This window comes from Empidonax traillii, unplaced genomic scaffold (genome assembly GCF_003031625.1).
Source record: "Empidonax traillii isolate 1590-97213 ecotype Southwest subspecies unplaced genomic scaffold, ASM303162v1 scaffold385:size1130455, whole genome shotgun sequence".
NCBI lineage: Eukaryota > Metazoa > Chordata > Aves > Passeriformes > Tyrannidae > Empidonax > Empidonax traillii.
In genome coordinates, this window is record NW_020955578.1 from 858026 (window position 1) to 876443 (window position 18418).

General features: G+C 38.3%; 1 protein-coding gene across 3 annotated transcripts in view; it reads right to left on the reverse strand.

Moving 5' to 3' along the window:
* The window catches only part of PTPRB (protein tyrosine phosphatase, receptor type B), a 58904-nt gene that overhangs the window by 26025 nt on the left and 14461 nt on the right, over positions 1-18418 (reverse strand). For all 3 annotated transcript variants that reach the window (XM_027893253.1, XM_027893252.1, XM_027893254.1), the window contains 6 exons: positions 11518-11796; positions 9151-9414; positions 6466-6735; positions 4393-4653; positions 1992-2258; positions 506-769 (listed from right to left, as the gene is read on the reverse strand). In XM_027893253.1, the coding sequence (XP_027749054.1) occupies positions 506-769; positions 1992-2258; positions 4393-4653; positions 6466-6735; positions 9151-9414; positions 11518-11796 (1605 nt within the window). The remainder of the gene's footprint in view (positions 1-505; positions 770-1991; positions 2259-4392; positions 4654-6465; positions 6736-9150; positions 9415-11517; positions 11797-18418) is intronic.

An 18418-nucleotide genomic window follows, 5' to 3' on the forward strand; every position in this document is an offset into this window, starting at 1 on the left:
GTTTTCCATCATTTCTGCCACCCTTTTCTGAGATTTCTCTATTCCTGTTACAATATTCTGGAACTTGGCATGACCAAAACCATGGACGTGTGTTACAGCCCCCAAACCAACTGACATGGATGTTACTCATGATTGTGATACCTTGCTAACATGGCACTAGTTAGCCTATCCTAATCTGTTCTTTCAGTGCTTGAGTAACTTTCTGGGGAGATGCTCTGCAGGATATACTTGAAGAGCCAAGTAGAGGGGTTAGGGGCAGGACAAAACATTTGAGCCAAAACTGATACGTGATTTCTGCTCACTCCTAAGGACTGACATATGATTTTTTTTCACACTAAAGTATTTTTGTAGGACATAAGGCAGCAACAGGGGTATAAGAATAAAACTAAATCTATAAAGCTGTCATTTTATGGTTTGACCCTCCAACGCCTACACATCTATCCCAGATTGATAATGGCTATACAAAGTGGTTACAGTGACTGGATTTGCTCAAGCCTCTCTTTACCTGTTCGTTCCTGGCTGAAGGAGTAATTTTCATACTTCCCACTCTTCGTGGTTATCATCACATTGTAAAGCGTTCCAGGAGTAAGGTTGCTGAAGGAGCATTCACTGAAGGATTTGGAAATGGTCAGAGTCTGAACAATCTGGTCATCGTGAGACAGTGTTACCAAGTAACTGTCTACATCTCCAGAAGCTGGCAGCCAAGACACACTGAGGTAGTCACTGCGACCTGAGTTATTTACTGTTACTCCAGTCACGCTGGAAGGAACTGTGCAACAAAGAGGAAAAACCGAAAAAGCTTTAACTAGTCAATTCTTATTGTTGTGGGAATGCCTGGAATACTATCCCCTGCAAAATAAGCAGTCTGGGACTCCTGAAAGTTCTGCACTGATTATCCCTTAGCCATGTTCAACTGCTTTTTTGAATACAGTGAAATAAATTGTCTTTGGTGGCATGATCCCAGCACTTCTAAAATCCCAGAAGTTGAGCTATCCTCTCAAATTGCTATTTCTCAGTAACAGCAATAACTACTGAGGCTTGTAGGACCTTGAGGCCCATAGCTGAATGTGTTTCATTTCCAGTGAGTTCTCTGACGCCTAGTGGCCAGAACATGAATGCCACTTGTTTTTCAAGGCGAGCTCGAAGGCTCCACGTTGCCAGAACTACCATCACTCATGTACAGAACTCTCAGAGATATTACAAGGGCAGAGCTTAAAAATAATGAACTGCCACGTTTTCAATGGACTCTGATGCACTGAACTAACTTACCTGAGTAGAGGGGCTGGGCATCAGCTGTCAGAGACAAAGAACTCAGATTTTAAAAAAATATGTTTATGTACTTTAAGCCTTTTAGTGTTATTCTTCTCCAGTTGTTTTTTCAGGTTTGTTTTTGTTTTTTCCCCTGAAAATAGCTGTTTTCAAGGAGAACATTAGAGCAGACTGCAGAATCCCTGGCCTTTGCCAAATTCACATAAAGGGTGAAGTGAGTGTTTAAACTTAAGAGAATTTGATGCAATAGTAAATCCCTAACCCTGGCGGACATTCTCTGATGGTGCATTAGAGAAAAAGAATGGGTCATGAGCAACTGAAACACAAATTCATTCCACCACCTTTAGGCAGATAGTTGGCACACCTAAGTAAGAAGCAATCACCCTACACCACCATGCGGTCAATGGAACAAGAAAGTCTGTTCCAAGGAGTGATTCACCACCACAGCTGTCCATTACGCTCAGGGTATATTTTGGTCTTTTATTATGGAGTGATTCTGCTGTATGGAGTTCCTGTTGTAGGCAGAGCAGTTAGCTCCCTAAAGCTGTATTTACATGAATCTGGACCCACAGTGTGCCTGAGGTCACATACAGGAATTATACAGATGAAATTCCCATATTTCTGGATTCTCCATGCAGTGGCTTAATCATAAGACCATTCTCTTTAATAAATTAATCTTTTAGGAACTAACAAAAGACACGCTGGAATATTTTCCTTTTTACCTGTCCTTCCCTCTGCAATTGTTTGCCTTGAAGATATCCCTCCACTGACAGTGGTGACAACAACTGAATAGAGTCCTCCAGGTTTCAGAGCATAGAAGTGATATCTGTTGGTTTCACTGGGAACAGTCTCATTTTTAATGACAACATTCTCGTGAATCAGTAGCACTTGGTATGAGTCTACATCTCCCAGCGCTCTTGTCCAGTTGGTGAACAAGCTGTTGGTTGATCCCTGACTTGCCACAGTCAGATCAGTCACTTGGGCTGGCACTGAAAAGAAAATTGTCTTAATGTTACTGAGGAGAAACAAAAAAAACCAGAATCCCCCAAAGAACCCAAGTTTAGTCACACTGAGGAAGTGCATCAAAAGAACATTCCAATTTGCAGCCAGACTCAACAGGACTAAAAATAATCTGACTGTGGACTGCTTCCTGTCTGGTGGGATGTGGTCTATGGGAAACTAAGTAAGTCACAAAAAGGTCTTTCAGGCTTTAGCACAGCTTTTCTCAGCCAGACCAAAATGATTCAAGATTAGGGAAATGGAAGAGGTGGCATTTTATAAATATTATTAAACAAAAGCCATCAATTTAGGAAATCACAAGTTTTTTTAATGACTATTTCAGATACAGTATGTGTCTTTCATCCTCCTTTTCCTCTCCTATTCCCCATCTTTCATTTCAATAAATGTCAAGCTTGTTTAAGGAATACCTCAGGCACAGTCATCTATGTTGTGTCAGACCCCTTAGTTTTGGGTGTAACTGAGAGGGATGGTTTTAGTTTTACTTTTTACATCAGAAGATCTGTAGGATACCAAATTTTATAGCATCAAAAGATGAACTATTAAACAAACATAGCATTTATCCAAGTATAAGGTCATTAATCTAGTCAGATCAAAAAGGATAAAGAAATAACAGAAGAATGTAATATGTTGCCCAAACTTTACCCCAAATCCTCTTTCCTTATTTAATTTGACAATATTTGGCCAAAGCAAGGAAATACAGTTACTTCTTACTAAGTATTTTTGCTTACAGCACCAAGCACAACTGAAATACAGAAGATTCCAACTGTATAAAATGTGATTGCACTCTTTATCTCCTTTTATGTCAGTCTTTTTGCACACATAGTACTGTATTAGCTATCACTAATGAAAGCTGGAAAATTAGGCACATAACTGAAAAAATGTAAAGCCGATAAAAAACTGAATTAAAAATCCTTCCTGTTTTATAATGCTATCATGACATAGTAAGCTCCAACAAGACACTGGAGTGTCACATTTCTGCACTAAATGCACTTCTAGTGATACCTCAGGCTTCACTGGAAGCTGACCAATCTGGGATGCATATAAGACCTACTTCTGTCATATTTCCAGCAGTATTTTTTAAGCCTGTCCGGTTGTGAGGAAGATTCAGAGGTTTGGAATGCTTATTAGAACCTATGTTCAAATTAAATGGCGTTCATTCCTTTTAACTCATTTTGAATGTAATGTTGACACATTATCCCTGCCTGATGTGTTTTCAAGCATTGATTCATACTGGTGAAGTGGGACACCATAACCTTTATGCCTGAATAGACCTCCTAAAGGGGCATAAGTCAAATGGAAGTGAAATTCCAGCTATCTAATCACATAGCAGCGAATGTGTAAGTTAAACTTATCAGGCCTCAGGAGGAGTAACAAAATTTAAGCAAGGACCGCTATCCCATAGCGGTCATAGATAAGATTAGGTTTAAAAACTAGCAGATCGTTTTTCACTGTGTTGTGCCAGAACAGAGCTACATTTTAAAATTTTGTTTGCACTGGAGAACCTTTAAGCGAAGCAGAGTAAAGCATCATGTATGACATAAAACTTGCACACCTGAACAGAATTATCACCCTGCAGGGGGTGAGAATGGGACCTTTCTTGTGACACAGTAATCATACCCATAACAGATACATATTCTGGAATCCAAAGAGCAGAAAGATTCAAAATACATCTTCAAGGTCACATATGTTTTGTGTCTGTCAACCTCAGAATGTTCCCCCTAAAGTAACATTTTCCTGTGTCATGATGTTTGTTTTTTTTCCCAGATGATGAATGCTTTTGAAACAAGGAAGTGACCTTCCTGAAAATACACAGTGAAAATTGCTCTTCTTTATGGAATCTTGTGCTAATGTAGATTGATTAGACATGACATAATACTTCAGAAAACTGTTTTGCCAGGAATTACACATCCATTTCCCCAAAATCTTAAATAAATACTGCAAGATAACTGACAGTCAAAAATCAGAGGCTCAGAAACACAACATTTGAAACAAACATAAGATCAAGACTTTTGAGTTTTAGACATGGAGTTAATTCATACAAAGCAAAGAAAATCATTGGTGGTTAACAGAAGAAAAGATTAAAACAGTTTGACAAGACGATACCTGTTCTTCCTTCCACTGAAGTCCAGTTGCTTAAAGTCCCGCTAATGGTAGTGATGGTAGCTGTGTATTTTCGTCCAGGTACCAAGTCAGTGAAAGTGAATTCCTTAGCTTCTTTTGCAAGCAATTTTTTTATGATAGCAAGATCACTGTCTCCTAGGGAAACCACATAGCTGTCCCATTCTGCAACAGGGGTCATCCACATGACAGTAAGTGAAGATTCATTAGCATGCTTCACACGGAGCTGGAGAACAGGCTCTGGAGCTGTAAAGGTACACAAATATCACAAGGAGAACAGGACTTTGCAGTGAACGCACTTGCCATGCCTCAAGCTGCTGTAAGAAATCTGTTCTGCAAAACAGATATGTAACAGCAACAGAGTATTTCCAGTCAAGAGGAGATTCTTTACCTTTCTCTAGGAAGCCATTCTTATAAATCTGTGCTACTCTTCCACCAAATGGCTGGAAGCAGCAGACTTCAGCAAATGGACTACAGTTGTAATGCTTAGGTTTAAACTTACGTAAGGATATATATTTGAGTATAAATGGAAACGCAGGGAAGTAAGTGAACTTCCTCTTGAACTCTGGGTGCTAGACAGGGATATAAGACATTTGTACCATAAGACAAATCTTCCCTAATTTAGCTGTAACAAACAAGGACACAAATTATAGGGTTAGAGGGACATTGATTTCACAGTGGTTTAGTCAAGTTGAGACACACTTCAAACTTACAGTGGTATAAAAGAAAGAATTCTATCAGTGAACTTCTGCGTGTGTTCACATGTGTGTGTGTCTGCATGTGTGCATGCATACACAGCAGGCATCTGTTACCTAATGGAGTCTCCAATCTGATTCTGTCCCTGTCACGTTGAAATACAACTCACTTCCCAAGACTGTGGGTTTATGTAAGAGAAAATTAAATCACAACAGGACCTAACACCTGTGCTTCATAAAAGATACATTATGGACCTGACTGTGGGTCAAACATAGTTGTGATACGCCCACTGCTGGGTATTATTTAATGGACTATGTCCTAATTACAGAATCATAGAATCACTTAGGTTGGAAAAGACCTCTAAGATCACTGAACCCAACTATTAATGGCTTAGCTGAGTCAGTTAAAAGTAACACCATAAACTTAAATTATTTGCAATATACGTCAAGGAAAGGAAGATGAGAATGTGCCTTGCTCTCACCAAATTCACTAGAAGTTAGAGAAAGCTTCAGTTCTGTAGTTTCTACGAGTCTTCCTGTTGTGCAAAATTAACAAATTACATTCTCAAGAAATGACAGGTAAGGGTATAGCAGGAAAGATGGACACAAGGAGGAAAAAGTAAAGTGACCCTATCTTATGTCACATTCTGCAGTGAGGTAAGGCTTAGGCTTGAGCCTTACCTGTTATTCCTCCTTCAGGTCTGCTTTCCTCTGAATTGCACTTACTTTGCATCCATAGAGTAGAAATTCTAACAGTTATATTACAATTATTTGTTTAAGTCTGAAGCAATAATTTGTGGTTTTGACTAACAAACTGTGAAAGAATTCCACTCCTGTCCCTGAAGTGTAATTGGATTTCCTTTGGGAAGACTGACTTGAACAGAGTAACCTGATTTTCTTTATGGAGCAAAGGAACAAGAACTGGGATGTTATGGAACAGACATACTAACATACACCTCAGGAAGCTTTGGTTAACACTGTTGATATTCTTTATACAGACTGGCAAGGAAACATACTGATGAACAATACAGGAAGACCTGTGCTGCTCTCTTTAAGAACTTTATAGGGTGCCTCCAATCAGCTATGAAATATAACAGGTGAAGCGCAGATGTAATGTAATGCCCCAGTCATGACATAATGGCAATAGTTCCTAAAACTTTCACTAACAAAACATTTACCACAAAAAATAACCCTGGTTTTCACAGAACTGCTAAAGCCATTTATTTTTGTAGTTTACAAGGGAGCTCCTTTTTACTGTATTAATGTGAAATTCGTCTGTGGATTCCCAAATAGTCTTTCAAGTAGTGTTCACAGCCCAGCTGAACATTTTGCACTCTTACATTGCCTGGATATGCACACTGACCTGTTCTCCCTGTGCAACTAGCCTTGCTCTGCAAATCACCGCTCTCCACAACAACATCCACGCCGTACTCCCTCCCCGGGATGAGGCCCACGTCGCAGATGAGGTACTCGGTAGCGTTCCTCTCGAGGGTGGTGTTGAGCAGCAGGGCTGTGCGGTTCCACAGGAGTAGGTGGTACCTCTCCCAGTCTCCCGCAGGGGGCAGCCAGGTCACTCGCAGCGACCTCAGCCAGCCGCTAGCGCCAGCCTGCAGCTCCGAAACTTTCTGGGGAACTGGAAGAACAGAGCAAAAAAGTAATTCTGAAGCGGAGTATTTCTGGTGAGACATAACTGCACACTGGAAAAACCTGTCTTGTACCATAGCTATTGTACAAGCACTTGGACCAGCTAGAGCAATGTGAGGTATCTTGCTGGAAAGGTTGGCTTTCATTTTAAAGACAACTTTTACTCTTCCCCACACAAACCACTCACTTTTTTCCTGCTAGTTTCTGACATCAGAAATGGAGAACCCTTCTTAGGGCAGGCAAAATCTCCCCTGTGCACTTCTTGGGTGCATCTCTCGGTTTTCAGTTAGCTTCCCTGTTGCTTTCTGCACTTAAGTTCACGTAGAAACTGTCAGTCAGTTTTTCACAGCTTAAGTCCTCAACTGCTACAGGCCAAATTCTGGTCTCAGTAGCAGAAATGCAAAGTCTGATGGTATGGCTTCTTCCACCTTCGTACATCCTAATTCCTCCCAGCTGTAAGGTACCAGTTAAAACTGAGGACCATTAAAGCATCTACTCCATCCTGTCCTGCACTTCAAGGGCCCTGAATTTACATGCTCAACCTTCTCGCCCTACTGCTGCAGGTCACACTGAACCACTGAAGCTTTTCTGATTTTCATGAAATAATTAAATATTAACCACACCAAGCAGAGATTGGAAGACAGATGCAGATCCGTAGGTCAGGATCTCTCTAGCTTCGTATTAAGATACTCAGAGATCAGCACTGGAGCCCTGAGACCATTATCAAGTATTAACTATAAACTACAATGCTAGAATCATGCTCTCATGTTTTATCTGGCTTAGTTAATACCTAATTGTTTAGTATTTAGCACAGGATTGCAAAATTTCTACCAGCACCACAAAATACCAGTTTCACTTCCCATGGGTATCTAGGTATCAAACCTAGAACTCCCCCATGCCAGTGAATATGGATGATGTGTTTCAATTGCTGAGTGAGCGAATAAAAGCATACGGTGTTTTGTTAGGAAGCACAGATGCACTTACATTATAACAGATAAAGTTCAGCCTTGTCAGGCTGGCTGGATATCCTTAGACCTGTATGGTACAAAGTTTCAGTCTCTGAGATATCCATATTTCTCAACACGAAATTCCTTGGCAGCTTCTGCTGCTGTAGCCACCTCCTCAATACACAGCATTAAGTATTATGTTCTTGGGCACCTGGCTCTCTCTGTGAATTACAGAGAGTCTAAAGGTATCTATAGACCTGGCAGCCTGGATTTACAAGTTTATCCTTAGGCCACCAAACTTCTGCTGAAGTGTTTTCAAAGCTCTTGGTGTCTATAGCGGAGTCAAAGGAAGGAATTGCACACGATCAGCACCCTTGGAAATGGGACTTCTAATCCCCAACTTTCAAAGCACTGGGTCTAGGTCACAAATCTGAGGATCAGTGGCATTGAGTGAGGCCTAACGCTCTCCTTTTAGATGGAAATGGTAATGTTAAAGGACTTAAATGGTAGGCTAGACCAACAAAACAGACAGGCATGTTACCAGTCCAGCTTTGTACTTATTGGACATGAAAGACTTTTCAGGGCTCTTCCAGTCTGCCCTGAGAATCGGATAGCAGCTAGATATGTCAAGGATGTGCCTTTCACATGAGACGTTTAGTTGTAGATGAGAAATGTTTTCTCAGATAAATATGCTCTCTCACAAACATACACATTTTCTATTTTTTGGCTCTGAGTCTACTAACAATGTATGTATGTGTTCTTCACCCACTTCTACATTTTTATTGTCTAACTTTGGCTTGGGCTAGGCTGGTGTGGAGAATATGACAGATCTCTGTGTCCAGTAATGCTGTGGGAAAATTATGCCAGGATTTTTTTCAGGTTCAGAACTCATACAAGAGATACCTGAAAGAAAATTATTACTTCTGGAAGAAAATAAGAAACTCGTAACTGAATTCTAAGGAGGCTACCACATGCCTTTGTTAATCCATGCTGTTTACAGTAAAGAAAGCTGAGACCTAATCTCTTCCAGTTTGCAGATTTGTGTCTGGAAAGAGGAATAAGACTGGACCTTGAAAATTACTTAAAAAACTGTTAATAATTTGACTACATGCATACTTGCCCATAATGTAACTCATTCTATATACTATGCTAAGTTGAATTCAAGATAACAAAGTTGGTCAGAAGTGCAATAGCGTGCAACAGTCTTGTAACAAACTCACTCAACAATAAGGTCCAAAATGCACTATTCTTGCCTATTTACAAGATATGCTGGAGTTGCTTTTGGCTGGCGGTTTAACTATTGCCAGAGTCAGAAAGGGGTATTCCTGAAACAATATTGTACTCTATCTTATTTTGCCTGGAATACAAACCATTTTTTCTTACAGTGATTTTCTACAAGGCCAATGTAGGCAAAAATAATGTTAGTTATAATGTTCTTACTGAAGTAGAAGACTTACATGTCCTGCCAGTTGCTATCCCATCAGTAAACAGTTCACCACTGATTGTGCGGGCAGTAACCTGATAAAGACGTCCTGGAGTTAGCTTGTCAAAGTGAGTCTCAGTGATTGGTGGATGCACAATTTTGACTCCTTTAACTGATCCAAGATGAGACAGAGTGATATTATAGAAATCGAGGCTTCCCGAAGGTCTTCCCCACTTAACTTTTAAAGCATCTAAGCTGCCATCATTAGTCACTGTCAAATCTAAGACTTCAGCTGGGGCTAAAAAAAAGAAAATAAGAAAGAGAATAAAATACATTCACCACAAAACATATAAGACCTGCTGTCTCCAAACTTTCATAGTTGAGTTTTGCTGTTGAACAGTTACATGAGATGGAGTATGAACAATTTTGCCTGAACAGTGAAAGGGCAAAGTCTGGTCACAGGGAAACTGAACCCAGCTCTGTGTAAGACACTGTACTTCTGAGAGAGACATGTCTTATGATGACCACTAGTATTTCATGGAACAGAAAATCTTTTAGCCATGTCTGCATTCAGACTAGTCATTTTGACCATAAAACAGATCGTGCACACGCTCCTAAGAACACATTCCTGTATACATTTTGGTAAACATTACAGCATTACTGCACCTATGTCTGATTTAAACCAGTCTAAAAGGGATTTGAATAAAAATCCTTTATTCAAATGCTCCATCAGAAGAAAAGTATAGCTACCTCCAGTATCTTAATTTCTCAGGCCTGAAGCACAGTAGGTACTGAAATGGAAAACCATGCTGCAAGCTATATGTAATGCTTTTAGGTTCTAACAATACCTGTGAGATTTAAAGTTATTGCACCCCACAACAGGAAGAAATAAAGTCTGAAGAAATAAAATGAAACAAGAGTAATCCCCAAAACAGCCCAGTTGGCAACAGCACACATTTCTGTATCTTAGACACAACAATATTGTTTACTTAAATTATGTCTACGTGATGAGATTTCTGTAGGAAAAACTGTACCTTGCTCTTCCCAGAAATTAAGGAAAGCAAAGGCATGACCCTGTTTTTGCCTATGTAAGTGTTTTAACTATTAGAATCTATTACGATGGCATTTTATCTTAATGACCACAGAACACTGTCCTGAAAAACCTTCCAGGGGAAAAAAAAATTCTAAAACCCTCGTTCTGTGGATCAGTACTTCGTTGTGAAAAGAAAGAAAACAATCCACAAACCCCAAAATCAAACCAAGTAAACAAAAGACCCAAACAACCCCAGACCACCAACATTCAATTTTAAAGTTCTTAAGCTGCCCCACATTTTTTTTCCCCTTCCTTTTTAGAAGTGCAGCTATTTTGAAATTCAGAGAAAAAAGCCACAGAAAATACATTTTAAAAAAAAAAACCCTCACAAGCTCTGTATCTCCCATTCAGGTAAGTATGAATCATGGAGTTAAACTGTTTTCAGTACTGTGAAATAACCAGACTATGCACTGCCTCAGTTCACTGAAGAAGTTGATACAGGAGTCAGGGCAGTGAGGCTCAGATTGTTAACTTAACATGTTTAATAGAGCTGCCCACAGTAAGCAGTAGAGCTAAATTAACTGCAGACACATTACGAGCTATTTTAGCTGCTAACTTTGTTGAGTAGTAACTTAAGGAGTTAAATAGGCTTACAGGTTCTCTAACTTGGAACACAAATCACTTTATTCTGAAATATGTCCTATAATATTATTAGATTACAGCCTTAGCTTCTTGTTTTGTTGTGACAAATTCTGAAATCATACCTGTCCTGACTGTTTGAAAACTGCTGCTCTCCAATCCTGCAGCCTGGGTTATGATAGAGAGGTTGTAAAGGTGGCCTGCTGTAAGTCCTGAAAAAGTGTAGGAGGTCAGAGGATCTTCCTGATGAATCTCATGAACTGAGACATGATTATCTAGTAACACCAGCCTGTAACGATCCACATGCCCAGAGCCAGGAGACCATGAAACATGGATAGTGTCTGTCTTGACACTAACTTGAATATTTTTCACAGGGGATGGCACTGTTGGTATAGAAAAAAACACATGCTTAAGTCCTAATGGTTATCTCCATGATTTCAGCAGTTTTGAAGAGATTTACTTTTGAAAGATGTTTGGTTTCTTTAGGGTTAGTGAAAACCCAACCCCAAATACACAATACCAACATGACTCCACTCCATTCTTAGCAAACAAATCTTTATGTTAGTCAGATATTTGTGTTTTATTTCTATTTATCAACACATACTTCCACAAATATACATATATCTTGCCATGTAGAAGAATTATACACATTTGCTAATTTCAAAATGCAGAACTGCAGAATACTTTATGTGGTTTTAATTAGATGAACTACAGTAATAAAAGTCCTACCAGTATATCCACTTATGTGAAGTTCCGGGGTAGTCCTATTTCCAGCGACTGCATTGAGGACAATGTTGTATTTATTTCCAGGGAAGAGATTAGAAAAAGTATTTTCTGTTTTTGAAATTCTTCCTGGTATGGAGATTTCTTGTATCTTTTTATTATCATGATCAAATAGTATTAGGTTATACAAGTCCACCTTTCCTGACGAAGGAACCCATTGAACCTGCAAGCTTGTGAGTGTAGTCTTTTCCTTATTAATTTCCAAACGAGATGGTGGCAAGGGATCTGTAGTTAGAGAAAAAAGAGAAAAGTTAAACCATTTCTTGCATTGCCTGCATTTCATTGGATTGCCTGCAATTTTACACAGTAGCACAAAAATTCTTCCAAAACTCCCTTTAACATCATCATGCCACCAGTATTTTTCAAAATGTATTTTTCTTTCTATTTATAAACATTGTATCACTGAAACCTGTCTAAAAAAAAGTCCTGCAGAATTCAGAAATGTTACTTTTGTGTATTGGTACACACTCACTCACACGTAGCAAAACACTTCCACTGTGGATGTATATTATAAGCCTGGAAATCTGCTGATAGCAAAACTGTAAGAGCTTTAATAAAAATCAGCAAATATATAAACCAAGCAAATTACACTCAGTGCCTCAGCATAATGTAGCTCTATAGATACAATGGCAGCAGCAGCTTTCATTTCCTAGCACTCACACTAAACAGTGTCACTAAACACTTTATCTCTAATGGACGTGAACATTTATACAATTTTAAGGGCAACAATCCTTTGTTTTTAGTGTTAGCTTCAACCACTTCAAACAGATTCTGATAGAATATGCTTCTGCTCTGTTGTAGTATTGTTCATATAAATTTAAAAAAACCCCAAATGGTGCATTGGATAAACCTTCAAGAACTAATATTGGGACTACTTCTCAGAGAAACTCAACATTAATTACGTTGCTTATTAAGGAGCTCTCAAGTAAAATCACCTGTGAAATACAATACATTCTAAAGAGACAGCAAACTGACCAAACAAAAAGAGTCTGGTTACATCACTCATAAAACTTCATTCAAATTATAAAAAAATGTATTACATGTTGGTGTACTAAGGTATTGACATTTATGTCTCCCAATAAGGTTAAGCAGTTGCCTATTAAAAAGGTATCATAAAACAACCCAAAGCAGCAAAATCAAGCCTTCACAAGTTGGGAAGTTAAAGGATAAGGGTTCCCAATCAATTTAAGAAGTGAATTTGCCTTCCACAAGAGTACACTCCGTGCTACTCCTTCCTGCCATCAGACAGAGAATGTATGGTGCATCCAGGCTGAGAACTACAGTCTCTCTATGAACAGCACCATAAATACAGAAGAACAAGACCATTTTTCCAATGCAGTTATTGTTGCCTGGTTCCTTGAATAAGGCAGACAAGAGTGTGAGATCACATAATTAAAAAAATGCACTATTAAGAGGCAAAAGGACAAAGTCAAATCTACCCCCACCCTACAAATACAGTGGTAGTAGAGCCTAGGATTCTTTGAGCTGTTTTTTCTTCAAAGCCTGGATGGTGTAGAGGGTTTAATTGCTTCTTACAAAGCTCTGCTGAGAACATAGTGGTGCCAAGTATTGGTGGTATGCTTTGTCAATCAAGTATATTAGGAATGTCAAAGAAGCACCTCCTTCTTTGGAGACATTCAAAAACTGACTAGATATAGTCCTGGGTAACTGGATCCAGGTGGCCCTGCTTGAGCAGGAGGCTTGGACCAGGTGACCTCTAGAGGTCCCCTCCTACCTCAGCCTTTCTGTGACTTGAAAAAATACTATGTCTCTTTGAACCCAAGTCTCTGCTTAAATTCAAATTTTTGCTTTGAACAGCAGAGATGTTAGTGCTCTTCAGAAAAAGAGAATAAAAATTAAATTTAAAGAAAATCAACAAAATGAACTATCTTTTTTTGACTGCTTTCTTAAAGGCCAAATTAAATCTGCTTAAATCTGAAAAAGAAAAAAAAAAAAAAAAACAAACTAAAACTCAAGTCAAAGACTAAGCACATAAAACTTCAGGCCAAATGGTTAAAACTTCACCCAGTTACAGCAACTGAAACAGGAGGTTTTAATGAAAAGTGCCAGGAAATCTTAACAATAGGCTTGACTACCAGCTCCACCTATAATATATACTAAGCCACTAACGACTATTATGTTGGCTAAAGTGAAAAGTGGGGTTATAATCTCATTCCTTGAAGGCAATTGTTCTAATCAAAAAGGTCAAACTTTGGGAGTCAGAAATAAATTCCAGCACTAAATATGATCAAATCCACAGCCAGCTGAAAAGGTTTTTATTTGGCTGACATCGAGAGAAAGTCATGATAACTGTCAAGAAGTTTACCCTCTTTCTCACAAAGTTAGGATAAGGCTGACTGTTCTTCAGTCCTGCAAAAGTAATCAACATTGTAATCTGTACTATATGCCAAATTTGGCAAAAGAAGATATCTACATTTTTAGAAGCACTTATACTGTCCTGGGTAATCTGTCTTCTAAGGTGCACGAGCAAAGAAGAAAGTTGCGTGCCTAGAAGGTGAAGTTCAGAAATTCAGACTTTATCTAATCTATCTGGTCCAGAAAACAAAACACTCAGTGCTTTGTACATCCGCTAGAACAAAGGAACAATGAGACTGGGAAGTGCCTGGACTGAAAGAGCCCTGGATGGAAACAAACACTTAAAAAACCATTTACATTGTTATACAAGTCTCTGCTGGCAATGATACAACACTGATATATCACAGAAATGAAATATTTTCACAAAAGTATTTTTTATACAATTTGATAATATACGAATTAATGTCCCCTAGTCTACAAAGGCATCTTTCAGAAGACTTAATGGTGTTTGAATTATATTGCAACTCCATTTTCACTTTTTGGGAAGAGGATACGCTTTGTGTGCACAGCTGCTGCAGATCCAATTTACAGACACGATAGATATGGTTATGTCCAACCTCAATGACATGACTCCCAAACACAGCCTGTAAGCACACAAACACACCCACATAATGCAGGAGAAAAAATTAACTGGGAGATATGAGCCCAAGACTGAGCACTGGGAAATTCCTGCCAGTCTCAGCCATCTTCCTACCAAATTATCAATTTCTTTTCTAGTTTTTCCCTCTCCGTAAAACAGTAACCTACTTCATACAGACTTCTCTGAAGCTTAAGTAAACACGGTTGATTGCATCATCTTAAGTACAAATATCCATTTCTTTGAGGTGATATGCAACCTTAAAAATCTTTAAAACATATTTATTTACTTCTTGTACTCTGCCTTTTGAAATTATCGTAATAACCATTACATGATTATGGATGATAGAATTATACAGTTAGAGCTATGTCACATATGGTTCCTACAGATGGCTAACAAATCAGATTTGTCTCAAATAATTTGAAATTTACAGGAGTGAATACATGGCCAAGGCATGCCTCTGGCATATACAGAGTTACATATTACAATGAAGAAACACTCTACCAGTATGTGCCTTAGAAGGCAGAATTATTCAATTCTTTTTATTCAAATATTTAATGGTTTTTCTAACAAAAACTTATTTACCCATCAGTTCTCTCAGTACAGGAGGCTCGGATTAGGCAGTAACTTAATATATCACAGCAATATTTTTGTAGAAAACAATTTTGAAAATGGCATTTATAAGCCTATTTTAGAAGACATATTTGAAAGTTGTTTTTCATGGCTCTCAAGACTGGTATTTCAAATCTGAATTTCAATTCAGAAATTTAACTGTAATTTAGGATCTGTTCATAAACTATTGTTTTTAACTAGAATTTTAATTAAAGACCTAGCCATTCAATGAAATACACAGTTACACTGGTGCACAGACATTTGGAGAGTTATGAACTTCAAATGTATTTTATCTGAAATCAGGAAAGACATGACTCTACCATCTTTTGTCATTGAGCACCTCTCAGTCACAGAAATAGTTTTACTGAGAACAATAAAGAATATAACATGGAAGGACCAACAGGTGCATGTGTTATCCCAACTTTACAACATCAAGCATGCTGACTGGTTGTATAGTGTTATGTGATGTTCCATGTATATATCTACATTAAAAAATACCATAACAAACTGTAATTGCAAATATTAACGTGAATCAAATATGCAAACTTGTGCCTACTAACATCTGTAATCTCAGGTTTGCAGTGGAAAATTAGTCTGCAGCTCAGAGCTGATAAATGGTGTTATCAGTTTTTTCTTTCTTTCCTATACTACTAAAATATCACAACTGTCCCCACTGTGTGTGTTTGCATGTCTGTGTATACCTGGCTTATAAACTGCACATGTGACTGTATTGTGCATTGTTTTGGATAATCTATTTTAGTTCTGCTCTACAGGATTAAATACCTGCTGTTTTGATAACTCATAAATCAAAATTTCTTGAGTAAAGAGAGTCTACTTTAGTGGTCTAATGTGGATTGTAGTACCAGCATTCCACACATTATTATATTTCACATCTCTACATCCATAGGGGAACTAAAAGCTGGTTTTCTACCCAACAATTCACAAAGGTGAATCTGGTGTTACTTGATAGTTTAGGCCGTCTTGGTGACCTGCACCATTATTCTACTGGAACATCAAATTTCCAAACAACACGGACTGTGATTTTAATGTGTTGTTACATACTCCAAAGGCTAAATGAAGTTAGAGATTTGATCCTCTCCAAGCCTTCACATTACCACTGCAGCTACAGTATACATTATTTATTGCTTTCACCTTGAGCTCTTAATCAGAAAAGTTTACACACAAAATTTAACAAAATGTTTTGAATTTTATGCGCTTAGTTACTCAAGCCCTTTGTATAAGAAACGTGATGAAAACTGAACTCAGAACTGGCGCATGAAGATTTTAACAGGATTGGATCTGAGCAAAAAGCTAGTTTCTGAACTAGGTACATAAACAAATCTGAAACTTCTTCTGTCTGCATTTATTGTATCTAGATGATATAGATGTTCAAACCTCATTTTGCAAAAGATAAACACATGAGATGGGATTCCTCTCCTTTCAACCAACTAAACTTCAAGTTCCTGGTTTAACCTAGCTTCCTTTGATAGTCAGTGGAGAAAGCTGGGCACCTTCAAAGGGCACCTTCACCCATCTTCCTTAGAAAAAGAGCTCAGAAAGGGAACCTCACTGAGTACCAAGGTCAAACGTCATATTTTTAGACGGCCCATGAGAGCTCAGTTCTGCTACCACTGAAATCAGTGGGAATTTTGTTTACAATATGGCTGAACATATGGCTTATACTTTCATATTCACAGGACAATTTCCAGAAACACATGCCTATGGACATTCAGGCTCAGCAGATCATAAACTAAAACTACTGACATCAGAGCTTCAAGAAAACTGGTTTAAAATGCTGCCCCTAGTAGAAACATACAGAGGAATAATTCTCCCTCATTCTGCATCGAAAAGCTTAGTCTGGACAGTACAGTATGGGTTGTTGACAGGCATAACAAAACCGTTCTTTAGGAAAAAAAATGACAGATTTTGGATTTTGTGTATTTTACACCATCAAGCAATGCAACTTGTGATTGAATCAAGGGAAGCACGGAACCACAGAGCAATATGAGTACCTCTTTCTGCAGGAAACCTTCATGGTTCTTCTATTCTTATTTCTTGCTTTTCACTGATCTCTGCTATCCAAAATCCAAACACAAACCTCACTTCAACTATGGTCCACTAATCTGCAGCATTTCAAATTAAATCAGACTTTTCACTTTGATGTCAGCTATGTAATATGACTAATCATCAGTTGCTTTCAATCACTTTCACCTTACAGTCTTCCAAAATCTATTTAGTGATAAAAAATTAATAAACGGCATGTACAAGCTTCTGTCTAAATGATTACGCATTAATCAAAATATGTTCTAAAGTGGTATCTTTTTCTCCTCTTCTATGCAAGTGTTCAATAATAGAACTTTACTGCACAGAAATGATGATGATTTGTACCCATCACTGATAATGGTTGATCTATTCTTTTGACTTTTACATTACCAGTCATCAATATTAAAACCAGTTGGCATGATGCACAACACTGATTTAAATCACTGTCTGCAGAGAAACCATTTTTCATTTTTACCAAGTGATGTGACTTGTGCTCAATGTGTAGCTATCACACCAGCAGACTTGTCAGTAGAGTTTTTTTAACGTGAGATACCAAAGCAAATTAATGGAGTGTATTTAGTGCATTTGCACAGTTAATGCAGGGTAAAAGCTCTGACAGAAAGTGATGTCTGTGAACAGGTAATTGCTAAGTATTTGGTTGCTGTAATCTTCAATACTAATACTGCAAAGTACTTCTCTGAAACTAACACTTTGGGAGCAAATCAGGGAGATATTTAATGATGGACCTCCTTTAAAGACATCTCTGTTTGGGGTCTTGAACTACCATCATTAAGAGGCTGGATAATGTTCTATTTCATCATTATAAAAAAAACCCCCGTGATACAGGTAGAAAGAGTTCAGTTCTGTCACTGCAGCTGTTAGCTCTATGCTGTCCATTGCTTCACAGCTAAATTGTTCACATGCACACACAAACACAAATACAGAAAGGGAGCTTTCCTTGGCAGCACTCTGTCAGACTACTGGCACATTTTTACAGCCAGTCACAGATGTGACACCGTAAGTGCTCTGCACACGACTGTACATCATAACACCTCACCAGTGACATCCAAGGAAAAGATAGAAGCAAGAAGTTTCAGCCTTTCTGACTTTTAAATTGTTGTTGGACAAAATAAAAGTATGGAAATGGGCTTAAACAGTAAGTTGTCCTTGAAGAGGATCTACCTGCTATGAAATGGACTGTATTTTAAACACAGTAAATAACCTGTCACTTGAGTAACT